The sequence below is a fragment of the Bacidia gigantensis genome, assembly GCF_019456465.1.
Source record: "Bacidia gigantensis strain McMullin 20006 chromosome Unknown scaffold_268, whole genome shotgun sequence".
In the NCBI taxonomy this organism is placed as follows: Eukaryota; Fungi; Ascomycota; class Lecanoromycetes; order Lecanorales; family Ramalinaceae; genus Bacidia; species Bacidia gigantensis.
The window spans coordinates 1,362,184-1,378,000 of record NW_025408614.1 but is presented as its reverse complement, the minus strand read 5'-3'; the positions used below and the strand labels follow the sequence as shown (position 1 = coordinate 1,378,000).

The window sequence follows — 15,817 nt, the reverse complement described above, 5'->3', positions numbered from 1 at the left end:
CTGATCCCCTGTCCTTGTCAGTCTTGCAGCAAATACCTGGCGGCCACAGCCTTGGAACGGTGATGAAGTTGCTGCCTATGCTGCAATACTCGTGATTGCATAACACTCGTTCACTGAAGCTCTTCGTCAGCTTGCGGGACTTCTACCTCACGTTTCTCCACGCCAATTGTGCTAAGCACGACTACTTTCAATCTCGTCAAGATGGGCGGAAAATCACCTGCCATGAGCCGGAGGCTTTCCAAGCCTCAATCCAAAAATTCTTCCTGGTCAGACCTTCTTGATGTTACCAGCCATCACCAGGAGTCCAGCTCGCCTATGACCTCCTCCGATCTCGACTACTTTGGTGACACAGTGACCGTGAGCTCGGGTGGTGAGCGGAGGAGCAAACGCAAATCTCGGTCCAAGCTTCGAGAGTATTTATACGGCTCGTCACATGAAACCCCTCAAGATCTTTCTTCAGACGAAGAACAAGCAAGCCTTCCAATTCGTTTGGCAGGAGCTCCTACATCATCGAGAAACGGCCTGTCAAGGAGCGGATCTGGGTTCACGCAATTGTCAAGTACTAAAACATCAGCTCTGCAGCTCACCAGTAGCTCAAGCTCGAAGTTGCTCACAGCCACAGGCGCAACCGAGTCCGCTGTTGTCGCCGAGCAAATTAAAGAAAGAGCACACAAAGACAGCCTGGCTGCTCAGAAACATGTCTCATCCCCTGGCGAAGAGGACATGTACACCGAGTCTTTCTTTCCCCCAACACGCCGCAAGTCGCTGTACACACCCGGACTGGCTACAAGAAGCACCAGTGATATCTTACGAAAGCCGCCCCTTCCAGGACGTCCTCAGAAACGACTATCTGAAGAGGAACGAAATTATTACTACAATCCTTCGCATTCGGAGTCTTCTCCATTGTCGCGGCTTGCTGCACTCGCACTCTCAAATGACGGTAGATCAACTCCTACGGATTTGAATGTCACACAACTCGGAGGACTAAGGTTAGGTACGCTTCGGGTGACGAACGGCACGATCTCGCCGACGCTGAAAACGTCGAAGCTTGGGACATATCACTCACCAACGCCGAGCTCGAGTGGACACGACGCCTATCATACAGCGTCGGAGGGTAGTGGCGATGAAGCGTTGCCAGATGAAACAATTCGACTCGAGGACCACTCGCAATTGGAGAAAGGATCGACTCCTACCCATAGAGAATACGGTCAGCAGCAAGTACAAACGAAGCCGTCTCCGGATGCAGTGAACACTCTTCCCTCTGCCTCCAGCATGGCTTTCGAGTACATCGCCGAGATTAACAGCAGTCCTTTCTCCCATTCATCTACATCGACGGATCAATCATTCAAAGCGAGAGCATTCCAAGATGAAGCTGTTGTTCTGTCGGAGACACAAGCCTTACTTGGGCCTGGGGTATCTCGGGTTCCTCAAGAGGACGCGTTTGACAATGTCAATGGTGCTGGGGGTCCAAATGAAACAACCCAAAGGTGGTCTGTACCACGTTCGCAAGCCGCCAAGTCTACAGTTGAGTCAGATCCAATCATGAACCAAGACAGTGGCTACAACTCGACTGAGTCAAACGCCTCTGATAAGAGTAATGGGAGCATCAATCATCGTCATTCCACCTTCAATCCGAACAGCCTTCGTCTCGAAGCATTTGAAGAAAAGCGGCCTATCTGCGCGCCCGTACAACCCTTTGGCATTCGTGATTCTGACGGACTTGATCGCCTAGAGGCCGAAGTCCACGAGTATCGGCCAAGGGACGCTACTCTTCCATCCGCAATTTCTATGGATGTGTCGCCGCGACTGGCCAGGGGACGCCGGCTACAAAAGAATAGACCTATGTCGCAGCCACCCGTGCAAACATTAATCAATACTGGTCTCTCCCAGTTTTCGGAGGATACCATACCTCGGGTGCCTTCTGCAATGGCATTGAGGCATGCTGAACGTCTCATGCAATTTCCGGCCCTGCAGCATACATACCCCACGCGGCAACACGTTTCATCCGACGAGGGTGCTGGATCAAAGAAGTCTGACTCGACGCTAGTCAGGTTCCCATCTCCTGCAAGTGCCATTGAAGCCGCCAGGACATTCTGGCCTCTCGACGCCAAACCTTCAAAGCCCAGTGACTTCAAGTCGATTGAGTACTCGTCTACCTCATCTCATGCCGCTGCTCAACCCGAAGAAGAGGAAGGAGAAAAGGAAGAAGAGAAAGAAGTAGGGAAGCCAGACATAGTAAGATCGCCAAGCTGGTCTGCTTTTGGATTTCGATCAAAGAGCAAGGAGCGCAAAAAGCTGGTCAAGAAAGCCGAAGAGGCGAAAAGACGACTGGAGAAGCACGAGCAAGAAGTAGAAGAGGAGGCGGAAAGAGATAGGGAAGAAAGGGTGAAACAACTGAGTAGAGAAGCCAGAGGAGATAAATCACTACGCGCAAGATCTTTTCCCAGGGTTCGGCGCAAGTCAACGGAACGCAGAGTAAGCCAAACGGATGCAGTCCCAACATTGTGTGATCTTGGCACAGTAGCAGAATCCTTAGGAGGCTCCCCGTATGATATCGCGACCAATCTTCACCCGGGTATTTCACGTGCATCAAGCGGACACCATCCACACCAGATGAGTTCCGTGATGCAAAGGCCGAGGTCTTTCGTCGGCATGGACGACCAGACCGCGTCGGAATTAAATCGGGCTCGAAGCCGTGCCAGGCGCCAAAGTCTAGGGAGTCCGGAAGCCCCAGCAGACATGATGCAAACCAGTAGGAGTCATTCTGTCGGAAGGTCACGCCCACAGTCAATGTTTATTGAACGCACACCGACAGACGATCAGAGTCTATTGAGTGCAAAGCAGACGAGGGATCAATCACCTAGTGCAATTATCTGGAATGGATCAGAACCTCGCTCAGGCGCTGTAGGGAGGCGTCTGCGGTCTACGTCTTTCAATGATCGTGGCGGAACACCAGGCAGGAATCTCCGACCCCACTCTACCATGGTCAATGCGCCTCCCGTCCCATCTCTCCCAGCTCTACGGAGCGTAGGACAAATGAAAAAGCAAGAAACTGTCATTGGGGAGCGACCGCGTAGCATTGCCACCAGCTCTTCTCCCAGCGTTCCAACATTGTCCCAGAGCACTCCAAACCCCTGCCAGAAAGCCGTCCAAGATGAAAGTCTTGGCTGGACAGCTCAACAACGCGCCTGGTCTGAACGCCGCAAATCAGCCGGTGCGGCTCTGATGCAACAACATCGTCTGACGAGGAACACTTCTCCGGAGGACTTGGTCCAAAACCACGACGTGCAAGACGAGCAGCCCGCGATACAGTTAGCTGAAGCGCGTTTAATTCAGTTGAGAGATATGACTTTAAGTCCTGGACATTCGTCAACGAATTGTTCGGTGATGGGCCGCTATGAAGGGGGCCTACACTTTGGCTACGAGCCTGGCTGTGGTCTTGGAGGTAGTGCGGGGACGAGGGGGGTCGATGGCAAGGCGAGCCGAAAGAGCTCGCACTATAGTAAGGGATATGGGCTTGATCTGAGTGACGTGCCTATATTTGTGGCAGCGACGCCGAAATGAGAGGGAAATGAATGGCAATGTGGATGTTCCTTGACGAAGGAGATGTGGAGCGCAGGATGGATGATAAGATTTCTCATGACACGACTTACGAAATAATTGCAACCAAGTGAGGAACCTGGTTGGGTCCCACAGGCAGGATATGACCGTAAGAAGATACCCAGGGCACCTTATGTACACTAACGTTACGTGATATGCTGTGTATTGTATATATTCGACTAACAAATATGCAAATAGCTTGCCCCTTATAGGCAATACCAAAATAATAACATTACACAAACAATCGAAAAAGGCATTTAATGCATTGCTTTGAATTGAGACACTAAGCATTATCATTTCAACTCACGCCTGCCTACCAAAATCCCAAGCCTACGTGCCCAACTAAAGCAGTAGCGAGCAGACAGGCACAAGAGGGTATCTAAAACTCCAAAGAACACCACCACACCTAGATAGGGTGATTACCCAAAAGACGACCGCAATGACCTGCTTCAGTGGAAGAAAGAAGGTCCTGTGAGCTCAGCTCCTCACCCCCTTCCAACACCCCCGGGTATACCTACCTCCCATCCCATTCACATTAGAAGCTCGAATCACATCACATCAAATCAGATGAAATCAACAAGACGTGTCCATCCTCGTTCTCCTCTCTGGCTAGGTGACTAGCTGTCAAAGCCATCCTCAACCCGTCCATCCATCCATCCATCCATCCATCCATGCATTCATATCCGCTCTTTCATCCGTTCGCTTGCTTGGTACTAAAATAGTAATGCTGCGCTGCCTCCTAAGTGGGTATCAAAGTTCTGTCGCATTGTATTGTAATGTAAAACTCGAAAGGAGCAAAAACTGTCGCGTGTACGTGTATATAGCAGATAGAGAAAATAGGGAGGGGTGATCCAGCCCCCTGTCTTTATTCGCCCGTCCAATCCTGAGCATACCGTATGGGTGTCGCTCAATATGAATCTAAAGGTAGATGGAGGGATCCCAGAAAGGTTTCCTTTGCTCTGCTCTTGAGAGAGAGGTATAGGTGTGTAGATGGTAAAGGGGTTTGAGAGCGGTTAGCCACGCGCAAAGATTGTTCGCTTGTCAAGGCGCCGTGTCACCGAAAAAAGTAATGCCAGAAGGGTATCATTCGGAGTCGGTGAAACAAATCGTAGCCATAGTCGCGCTGTTAGCGACGTTCGTGCAGTGCGTTTCGCGTGAAAGCAGTGAGGCGAACCTGCTCGGTGTCGGGTCGTCAGTCATCTAGACGCCTGAGTCTTAGTGTTCCAGCGTCGTGAATTGTCCTCCTTCGCTCCTCATCATAGGCAAGGAGCTCTTCCGTTGGCCGGGTCCAAGAAGGAGCATGGAACTCTCTCGTCGGCTTTGCTTTGCGCTTGCGCCGGGTGAAAGCCTCCTTGGAGTCGCGATAGCTGGTATGGCCAGTGAGTGTGGCTCGTGGGGCGGAGATTGTGACGGAGGTGGGGGGTGATTGTAGGAAGGCTGGAGAGGAGCGAAGCCGAGATCTTGCTGGCCGTGCAATCCATTGATGTTTGGCTCCTGCCTAGATGGCTGCTGATTGGCCGAGAACGATGTTTGGTTGTAAGCAGGGGTGGGTAAGTCTGAAAACATCTGCCGTCTAGGACTGCGTATGTCCTCAGCGGATAGACTGTGAGGGGTTTGGTGATCCAAGGCAGGAATAGGCCCATTATGAACGGTGTCGCCGAAGATAGCATCGAAGTTTGATAGGAAGGATATCATAAGCGGCATGGGAATGTTGAGAGTCGGCGAGAAGACGATACAAACATTGCGTGTGTCCATCTTGTTGAGATCTGATTTGCTAATCACAGTGACCAGGTAATCGCACAGAGCTCTAAGTAAGGTGAAATTTGGTTTTGGGAGCTGATGTACATATGCGTTGTAAGCGTTGATCTTCTGCTTCTCATCTGGTATTTCTATCTGCGTGTTAGTGATTCATTGAATGAAAATGATGAAAGCGCAATAACTGCTTACCCAGCACTTTCAAGAACTTGATATGCAGTTCTCTTGTCAATATCATTGACGGAAGTTCTCGCAGATATTGTTTCAGCAACGAAGCAATAGCGTTCAGATCATACCACTGGCCCGTCCCTAGAATGTCAAAGTCACCTTCCGCATTGAACTTTGCCTTGAGGTTCTTGATGAGAATGTTGGAACCACTCAATCGAAAGAGACCCTCTTCATTTGCAGCGTCTTTTGCCGTCAAGTATTCAAGGCATCGATAGACCACTGCCGGTAAGCAAACATCACGCACTCCTTTGGGTGCACAAAATTCGGCCGCCTCAGCAAGAGGGGCACCGAAAGCGGCTTTGACGTTCGTGATCTGTTCCTGATACTGTTGCTGACTCTGCGTCAGGTTGAGATCTGAGCCATTTGGATGGTATGTCCCGACGGGGCCACTCTCCTTGTTGTGGAACCCAAAGAGACTCCGCTTCTTGTGTTCCTTTTGCGTAGGGAGTGGAGAAGCCTTGGGCTTGTTGCCCCATTTTCCAGCGTCACTGATCTTGGCGCCATTCTGTGGTCCAGAGATTTGCTTTGACGCCGCGGAAGTGCTTTTCTCAGATGGTAGGGAGCCTGATCCTGGGGTAGTGGGGGAGGGTGACTCCTCATGTAAGACATCTGGAGTGATCCGAACTTGGGGAGGCTGTGCAGTTTTGGTCTCTTCATACGGCACTGACTGCAGACTATCAAATTCTTCGGTTTCAGGACTTTCTTTCGTGATGCTGATTTGCCTTTCTCGCGACTTCATCTGTAATACTTGTTTACTCGAGCCAGAGTCACCCTTCTCAAGCTTTGGTCTTGCCTTCATGTCAGGTTCTGGACCATTGATGTATCCCATCAACGCTACTACCCAGGCATCGCGTTCAATATCACTCTCCGCACAGAGGACATGATCAACGAAAGTATTGGAGTCCTTTTTTTGGGCTCACGGATCAAGAACGCATGCCTGTATTGACTGTCACCTTCATCGCCAGAACCAGATGCTTTCGGTGGCGATTGTTTGCCAATCTGAGCTCGATAAAGCTTGATAGTCCCAAGCACTGCACTGCCAGGCGCTTCGTGGTACCGCAGAACCGGCTCGTCAAGCACGAAATATCTGGCTTTCCATCCACCAAAGTTCTTACCCCGTTTAGTCAGGTATCCCTCTTTCGCAACCGGAACAGTATAATCAGATACAATCGGTGATACTGGGCCATTATGGTGCTTTGATTCCTTCGTGTCAGATTGCGAGACATTAGTCGAAAGGTATTGACATAAAGCAACAGCCGCTTTTTCTTCTAGCTGAGTGTCTAGCAGTGTCTCGAAGTACTTCTCCAGAGCCATCCTTCGAGCGTCAACCTTGGCTGGTGCATGACCGCTAAACAGGGATCGATCCGGGAGTCTGAAGTCCAATCTCGACGTATGTCGGATTTGCTGATCTAGATGGAGCAACGACGTGATTGGCTTTTCGACGCTCCAAAGATCCTGCTCGTCATATCTTGCAGACACACCGAGGGTGAAAACAGGCTCCTCATCCGCGCCTCTTAACACTAGACTCTGTCTTGAAGGCTTGAGCCGAGAAGAGACGACCATCACTTTGATAGATGGCAAAGCGTTCGGAGGAAGTAATAGATTTGGATACGCTTCTGTCATGAAGCCTCTGAACACGCCTCGTGGCTTAGAGGCATTCGAAACCTGACCCACGGAGCCAGACGAATCGGAGTCGATAGAGACCTTACTCGGAGCGGTTTGCACCGTCATGGGACTCAGCGGGCGTCGATTCACCCGAGCAGGGTCTGCATATGAGTCTGTTGGTGCTGGTCTTGGAGAAGACGGAGCGATTGACATCGGAGTCTGCGGAGGAAGTGGAATCTGTTGTCTTGCCGCACGAGGAGAGAGCGGCAACCCAACAAAGCCCTGACCAGGAGACATAGGAGGCGAAGCAGCCGAGTTCGCTAAATCTCGAGGGAGCCTGGGCATTGGCGCGTTGACTGGACGATCACTTGGTCGGGGACTGATAGGTAGACCGGGACTGAGGGGTGCCTTCATGGTCGCAGTTTGTTGTGTTATTTCTGCAATTCTCTGTCCGGCTCCCGGACTGAGAACACCAGCAAGAGAAGCTGGTTGTGAAGTGAATGACGAATCAAGTGCAGGTGTTGGCTCTGGCGCAAAGGCTCTCATAGAGGTGGGCAATGTAGTTGACTGTGATTTGATAGCCGTGTCCTGGTCCGGAGCCTTCATCTTCTCAGACTTGGACCTTGACTTAGAGCTCTTCTTTTTCTTGCTTTGGCTCCTCTCCTCTTCCTGTTGCTTTTGCAAGATTTCCCTATCAACATCGTCTTCCTCCCTTGTCTTCTTTCGACCTCGCTCGAGCATGGGCACTATGTTTTCTCCTTCATCATCGTCATATTCTGACGCAGACTCCTCATCGGCCGACTTTCCAATATTGGTGATGGAGTCTTTCCTGGGCTGCGCAAAATCTAAAGGGGCAGGAGGCGCCTTTCGTGGTGGAGTCATTCTTTCAAGGTCATTGCCAATTGGTGTAGATTCAGTCAGAATTAAAGACGGGCTATTGAAGGGTTTATTGGAAGATTGTTGCGTGCGTTTCGCAGTAAAGCTGGTGGGGGGAGACATTCTTGATCTTGTAGTTGGTGAAATTGGTGGGGTATTGTCTGCTTGACCAATGTTATTGGGCTCTAGCGGAGTCACTGTCTGTGATGGTCTAGGTAGGTTGAAGACTCCGAGATCTGAACTCGAGGTGTGCTTGTGCGAATGATTAGTACCTGTCGGTTTGCCAGTGTTTCCGACCCAATCTTCTGGGCCTGTGGGAGGTACTGACGGCACCTCGGTTGACGATATGATCAACCTCTTGTTGCCCGTTTGAAGTGGTTGGGGAGTATCGAAAGCTTCGGGAACAGGGCCAGACCTTGAGATGCCATTCCCCTGCCCTTGGATGGGTAGATCTGCTGAGCTATCGCTCGGAGCTGGGGAAGGAGCACGCCTTGGCTTTGCGACCAAGGGTTCCGACGTTGCACTAGGGATTTGCAGCGCCCTGATTTTATATTCATTCAGTTCCTCGCGGTAACGCTCCACGCCTTTAGCAGCTCTTTGCAGATCCTTGTTCAATCCCAATACCATATTGCGCTGCTTCTCCACCAGATTCCAAAGCTGAGCATTGCGGCCCTCTAGCTGCTGTTTCTCTCGCAGTAAACGGTAGATTAGACCCTCTGGGGAGCCTGCTGCTTTGATTAGCCCAGAGATGTCTGACGACGCCGTCGTATTCGAGTCCAAGGAACCTTTTGGTGAATGCGTTGTTGCAAGGGAGATGGAGGATATTGCGGAATCTATTGACGATGTTCGCGGGCCTTGGCCTGGCCGCAAGGGGGAGCCGTTGAGAAGTGGTGAAGTTGTCGATCGGGGCGAGGGAGGTGATGAGTTGCCCAAAGATCGTGCATCGGGCAAGGGCGAAGATATATTGCGAAGTTGGCTGTAAGATTGGGCCTTGGTTGGTGAGGCAGACGTATTTCTCAGCTTGCTTGGCTCCTCGATCCTTGTATCCCCACTATCTTCCAGCCGGAGGAACTCGTCAAGGCGCTCTCTGGGAGACTTTGGGGACAGGTTGGAGGTGTTATTGGACTTTGATGATCGTGGAGATTGGTCTTGCGGGTCACCATGAGCTTCAAATGTCTTGGGGGACCTTGGGCTTCGCATGCTGCTGTGCGCCGAATCGTTTGCATTGACGCTTATCTGAAGCCCCGAGGGTTTCCGTGGTGCATGTCTTGCATCGTTCGGATTTGTCGGTTGCGTATATATGGTTCTGTCTGACTGTGCACTTACGACGCCGGCGCCGATGATGGGAGGCTGAGCGACAGTGCCATCCATTCCCCGGTCTCAATGGGATGGATGTGAGGAAAGTGCTGCACCTCGAATGCCTTCAGATATATGCACCGATGGCAGAAATCGCAGGTAGCTCGATATCAAGCCTCATCAGACGAGAGAGTGGGTCCGAAAGAGGTCGGCGGCAATCTGGGGCCGAGAGGTCAAGAAGCAACAGGGCGTGAGATTATGCTATTGCATCCTCTCATTATTGCTGCCCAATGTCAGCTGAATGGCCCACTGAGAGATCTTAGATGGGACCTTGGGTAAGAAGGAGGTGGTAAGAAAGTGAATGGCACGCACGCACGCTGACGAAGAAAGCGAAGCAGTGCCTGCAAGCATGGGACTTGGAGTGGCCCGTTAGTTTGATGTTAGATGATTGCGGAGAGGCATGCGGTAGCCAGTAGTGAACCAGTCGTAAGCTGCAGAATTGCTTGCTACAAGGCTATGCAGAAAGGAGTTTAAGGGCGCTTTCAGATGCTTTTTGCTTCTTCAACGTTATTTCTTCTTTAAATTGTGAGCGGGGAGGGTCTAAAGCTTCTAATTTGCTGCCTGCGAAATTGTCACTCGGACAATTTTCCCACCGTCTACGGTCTACAGGAGATGCTGCTTGTTTCAACCGCTCACACGGGCGCTCTTTGCTGGGACAATAACGATATTCCTACAGAGGATGCCCCTCCAAAGACATTGCGGCAACGTGCAGCCGATGCTGACAAGAGGTTGTTGGCATCCTTAGATGAGGCAGGCTGGCTCCACTGCTTATGGTGCTACCGTAGATTGCCGATGATGAGTCGTCAGATTGACTCTTGTCGCCTTCCGCTGCGGAAAAAGGCAAATCGAACCAACCATGACGACTCATTGATAATGGACAAGCTTCGAACCAAAGTGGAGAGCATGTTGCGCTCAAGTATACGAATCGTGGACCTGTACCAACCATTCGTTGTAGCGGCAGCTGCCCCAGGCAATTCCAGTCCTCTGAAGAAAGGGGTCGAATAAATTACATGGGCGCCCGCGTGATCGCCTCTGCTGGCGCAAGCTGGTGGGGGGATAGCTACGGGGGACTCACTCCTGGTCTCTTTGATTGGGTAGAGCAGGGAAGAGAAGGGCCGCTATTGCGAGATGCACGTCAAGCTTAGGACTGGGCGCTAAAAGATTCGTTGGACAAGCCGCCCTCTACTCCATATCAGTCCTAAGTCTGGTTGTACAAAGCCTTTAAAATGCCCTAACAAAATACGTTCCTTGCACTACCCAAGACTACGACTTACTTCGACCCGATCTTTCGCCCTCTACCCCTGATTCTGGCGGGACCCTGGACCGCTGATTGACTATTATTACAGTATCCGAAGACGGCTTAAGCCTTGAGCCCGTCTCTGACACGCCCCTCGACTATTCGGGCGATATTCAATCCATCCAAAAGCGCCACATCAATTACCAAGTACTTCCAGACTCCCCAGAGCATCAGGAGACGTGCACAGGCCACTTGCAAATAGGTTTCACTTCATGCAGGTCCCGGAGCATGACTTATGCACGGGACGCGGCTGCGGCGAGAAGAAAGTCAGAAAGATGGAAGGACTGAAAGGAGTAAGGTCGCACGCATGAGACATTTGAATTAGGGAAAACAGGGAAATCACTGGACGCTTCTGGAAGGTGCACAATATGCAAGAAGCCTCCCCAAAAGGTGGGGTCATGTTGTTTGAGAGTTATTATTAAGCTGAAGGGGACTATCTGGAGCTGATGAATCATGATGTGTTCCATTCACCCCTCTTGAACACCAAGGCTAGTAATACATGCTAATGCAATCCGATTTCTCTAGGAAACGCCTTCGCTATGCCTCAACTACCGTTCTTGCCGTGGCTTGACTCTATTGAATGGTAATGCGTCTAGCTTCCTTCTCAACAATCTTGGGCACAACAATGCTCAGGATGCCGTTGCTAAGACTGGCCTTGACCTCGTTCTGATTGACTCTTCCTGGGAAAGAAAAGCGACGCTCAAAATGGCCTGAAGATCGCTCCGAGACCCAGTATTTGAAGGCTGGCTCGGTGTCGGCTCGCTTCGTCTCTGTCGGCTGAGCTACGTCGCTAGAGGTAGGTGCTTTCTCGGTAGCGGCTTCTGCTTCGGCGCCCGCATCGATGTATTCTTCTTCAACAGACGGTTTGTGATAGTTGGCTGACTTTTCTGATGCGTTGTCGCTTGTTGCGTCTTCTGCCGTGACTGCTTTCTGCTTGCTGTCTTCAACGGCAGAGACGTTGGAGTGTGCTTCTTCGTTGGCGACCTTTCCTTTGATGACTAGAGTACGTTCGTCGACGAATTCGATGTCGAGGTCCTTTTGTTCGTAGCCTGGAAGCTCGCCTTGAAGCTCATAGTTGGCTTCAGCTTCCCTAACGTCGAAACGTGGTGTGAAGCTTCGAGCTACATATCTTGACCGTGATGCTTGAGGTACAAGATCGGCTGTCGCGGACTCTAGCAGGCGAAAGACATCGTTGCCAACAGCACCAAAGGGTGAACCACCAAGGTGAGGGAAGAATGGCGTGGCTGTGAATAGATTACGTGAGGGTGCGCCGCATGAGGCCCTGCAGACACGCGGGGCATTACGAGCTGTGACACGATACATGCTGTGGGACTTGGGTAGGAATGTGAGTATTTGTATGTTTGCTATGGTGGAAGTGTGCTTGTGGATGTTTGCTTTCTTGAGATTGAATGATGGTCAGAAATGATCTCATTTCGAGATATATATACTTGACTCGCATGGTTCCAGAAACGTCTCGCAAACACCTGTAGGTATCAGCTTGCTTACGCGTCGAAGGTGGTGGCAACATCAACCGCGTTCGTGATGTTTCTCGCAGCTTCGACAAAGTCTTGGCACTTCACCTGATTAGGTAACACCGGGTTCGTACGATGCGCCCCGTCCACAGGCAGGTCGAAATTGACGGGACATTCTCTTATTGGGATAGAACTCGTACGCTCCAATGCACATCTTATGACCCTTTGCTCCGTATCGTTGCACGTGTCCTCCTGGACCTCCAGAAACCCTTTTGTGGTAATATGTCGAAATTATTTAGCATCCCTCCAAAATGCAACGAGTTCTTCACATTCATACCACAGCGATGTCGCAAGTGATTGTCGCCCATTAATTAATGTACCTGTGCTTTTACCTGCTCGGAATAAATCAAACCCTAGACTCCCAATAGTCTATAACCTTATCATGCTCTTTCACCAACTTAAGCGTCGGTATATTCATAATACTCGAGGCCAGGTTCAGCTTGCTCATCCTTCTTCCTGTTGAGCCTCCACTTGCTCTTCTTTTTGTCCCTGTTCTTCTTCATCTCCTCCCATCCTTCTTCATCATCGTCGTCACTGCCACTCTTCCTCATCTGTGCTTGACTGATCGGTCGCAACGAGAGATTGCTTTTTCGTTCCTGAGAAGATGACAGTCTGCTATCTCTGCCTAGAGCACCTGGATGCAAAGTATTGCTATTCAAAGTTGACGTTCTGGAATGAGCTCTGGGATTGTGTTCGTCTGCTGGAGCGATAGAAACAGGTCGATAGCGTGATGGTAGACCAACGTTACTTCGCTCGGAAGGCGCTAAAGAGGGCGTGTATCCTGGGCCTCCTCCAGCAAGCCCACCGCTCATTACACTTGGGGCAAAAGATTGTCGATTGTTAGGCTGCGGTGGGTGCCAAGACTGAGCGCCCATCATGCTCATTGCACGACTGCCTGGCGCCTGACCTCCAGGCGTAACATTTCCGGTCGGAGGGCCGGATGACGCTGGTCTTGCAGGCTGACCGTACCCAGGAGGCATCATTGGCGGCATCATCATGCCGGGTGGCCCAGGCATCATTGGAGGTACCTGACCGGGCGGCAACTGCATTCCCGACGACATCATTTGTTGCATCTGTTGCATCCATTGCATTTGCATCTGCATCATCTGCGACATCTGTTCAGACATCTGGACAGTTGCTCTTTCACCAGGTGACATAATTGGTGGCATCCCAGGTGGCATTCCCGGCATCTGACCCATACCTGGAGGGAGGGAGAGAGCTGTATGGTCCTTGAGCATTAGGGCTGCCCCTTCTTGCTGCTCTTGCACGTTCCTCACCTGCAATGACACCAACGAGACCAGCTGGCGGGACATGAGGTGGAATGCTCCCAGCTACTGAAGGAGGGCCTTGGTGGCCCATGGCGAGGGACTCTCGGTTAGGAGAGTTGACGAGGCTGGCTCCGTAGTAGGGATCTTGTGGAAGGTGTCTAGCGAAAGGCGGCAAACCACTCGCTCGACCACCTTGGGAAGCACCGCTCGTGGACGCTGGTGGTGGAGGATAGGACTCGCTCTTATACTGTATCTTAGTACTGTTTGCACTCATTGAGGTAGGCGGTCTGGTCTTTGAAGGAAAGCCATGTGCAGCGAGAACGCCCAGTGGTACATCTTCGTCCTCCTCGTCACTTCCCCTTTCTCCATCATCTGAAGGCTTGTCGAAATTGATTTCTATACTGCTTGCTCGGTTCTGCACGTTGGGTGCGCTCATACTTGCTCGATCCATACTCGGCCGTAATTGCACGTTTGGACTATCGGAGGATTGCTCTCCGGTCACCTTCATCATCTGCTGCCGGTAGACTGCTAAATGAGCTTCTTGCTTGCGTCTCTCTTTTGCCAGCTGCTTATTGCGCTCTACTTCATCGTCATCCTCATAGTCATCCGCTTCCTCATCAGACTCATCATTGATTGATTGCTTGCCGACGGCTTGATTGATCTCTTGTTCCTTTCGATACCGCTCAAACTGCGTTGGTGTCATGATTTTGTTTTGAGTACGAAGTTTCGGCGGAGGTTGTATTCTTTGTCGGGGTGGAGGCACCCTCTCTCCAGGCAGAGGAGGCGATGCATCGAACATTGACCTTTCATCTTGGTTGGCCAGCCCAACCCTCTTCGCCCGGGGCGTTGAATTCGTTGAACTTTCTTGCCATGGATTGGGAGAGGCGTTACGATGGTTTGGATCAAAGCCAGGACTCGAGGGGATTTGCCTGTTGGTATTCGCTGAATAATATTGGGCGCCTGCGGTGACCTGTGTGGAAGGTGAGTGCTTTCCTTGCGGTACTAGTGAGGCCGTTGGATTGTCCTCATCATCGCTGTCTTGATAACCGCCACTAGCAGCTCGGTCAAGGCGTCTACTGATCGCCATAGAGTCCATGAACAGCCTTGAGTCTGGATCCTGGGACGTAGGAGAATCCCGGGCCAAGCCACTCGGCTGTCCGTATCCACTACTTCTTCGCAGCGCGGCCGATGGCGGTCTGGGTTGTCTATTCCGATTTGTAGGCACTGCAGAGCTCGGTAGTGGCATTGTGTTTGATTTTAAAGGGCGGGGTGGCTGGTGAAAATTCTCATCACCCTTCTCATAACTATATGTCCGCTCCATGGCTGGAAGGTGAGGAGGGGCCATTCCATCCCGCGGATCGTCTGTGGGAGACAGTCTACCCGGGCTTTCGGTTTGACGAATACCTAGGCCTCCCTGGGGCAAGTCAATTTGGCTCTGCCTTTTCCCAAAATCTTCAAACATTCGCCCAAAGTTGTCCGTAGATCCGAAGCCTAGGCCGCCGTCAAGTAGTTTGGGCGGCGTGGCAGTGCTTTCACTCGTGTGGCTAGTCTCTGTGAGTGCTCTTTCTCTTGCGTAGTACGCTCGTCCATCAGTTTGAGTATGTTCAACCGCAGGCCGCGAATTGAGGGCTTGACTTTCCGCCTTCCTCCTTCCGAAAGAGAACGCACGTCCAGCAGCTTTCAGCGAAGCAATGCCAGAAGATTCTGGAACAGGCGGCGCAGCCATTCTGTAGGGATTCTTTATCTGGTTTGTGTCGTCTATGGGCACGTCGGTAGAAGACGGCAAGGTCGAAGATGAACTGAACCGGGCGGAGGCCGAGGAATTGTCATGTCCACCACTGGAGCCTGAATTATTGGTACCGCCGCTGCCGCTGTCGCACCTGTCAGCACGGTCCACCCCGTTGAGATGACTATTTGGAGCATACCGGTTGTTTACATTAAGATTATTGTTATCCCCTGAATACGGTTGATTATCCAACTGGCTGGCACTCAACGGTCGAGCGTAGCTAATACGCCTCAAGGTCTCTGGGCCCTCAAACGACTTGTTTGACGGCCTCTCGAGGACTCGGAACGAGGATTGCGTGGGTATTGGAGAGTCTTCAAGCGCATTGCCAGCTGATTTTCGTCGTGGAAAAGCCTTGGGCAATTTGATCGGCATGTAGGCTTCTTGAACAGTGTTGTCACCCAGATTATAACGATCTTCTATTGACTCGAATTGATGTTCTGTGGGTCGGTAAGCTGCAGTGGGTGAAGACCTCTGTACAGTTGGCTCTTAACGAGGCGGAGTCGTTTCAGTAGGT

The 15,817-nt window shown here is 51.3% G+C and overlaps 4 protein-coding genes across 4 annotated transcripts; 1 reads left to right on the top strand and 3 right to left on the bottom strand.

Moving 5' to 3' along the window:
• Positions 1–201: 201 nt before the first annotated feature.
• Positions 202–3,564, top strand: KY384_009149 (uncharacterized protein; the record flags this gene model as incomplete). The annotated part of the gene is made up of 1 exon (XM_044817635.1): positions 202–3,564. One exon carries the CDS (start codon positions 202–204, stop codon positions 3,562–3,564), a length of 3,363 nt encoding a protein of 1,120 aa, XP_044664788.1.
• Positions 3,565–4,815: 1,251 nt separating this feature from the next.
• KY384_009148 (uncharacterized protein) lies at positions 4,816–9,435 on the bottom strand (the record flags this gene model as incomplete). The annotated part of the gene is made up of 3 exons (XM_044817634.1): positions 4,816–5,489; positions 5,548–6,376; positions 6,457–9,435. 3 exons carry the CDS (start codon positions 9,433–9,435, stop codon positions 4,816–4,818), a joined length of 4,482 nt encoding a protein of 1,493 aa, XP_044664787.1.
• Positions 9,436–11,290: 1,855 nt separating this feature from the next.
• KY384_009147 (uncharacterized protein) lies at positions 11,291–12,040 on the bottom strand (the record flags this gene model as incomplete). The annotated part of the gene is made up of 1 exon (XM_044817633.1): positions 11,291–12,040. The coding sequence occupies one exon, from the start codon at positions 12,038–12,040 to the stop codon at positions 11,291–11,293; it is 750 nt and encodes a 249-aa protein (XP_044664786.1).
• Positions 12,041–12,647: 607 nt separating this feature from the next.
• On the bottom strand, positions 12,648–15,675 carry KY384_009146 (uncharacterized protein; the record flags this gene model as incomplete). Its single annotated transcript, XM_044817632.1, has 2 exons — positions 12,648–13,450; positions 13,527–15,675. The coding sequence occupies 2 exons, from the start codon at positions 15,673–15,675 to the stop codon at positions 12,648–12,650; spliced, it is 2,952 nt and encodes a 983-aa protein (XP_044664785.1).
• Positions 15,676–15,817: the final 142 nt, after the last annotated feature.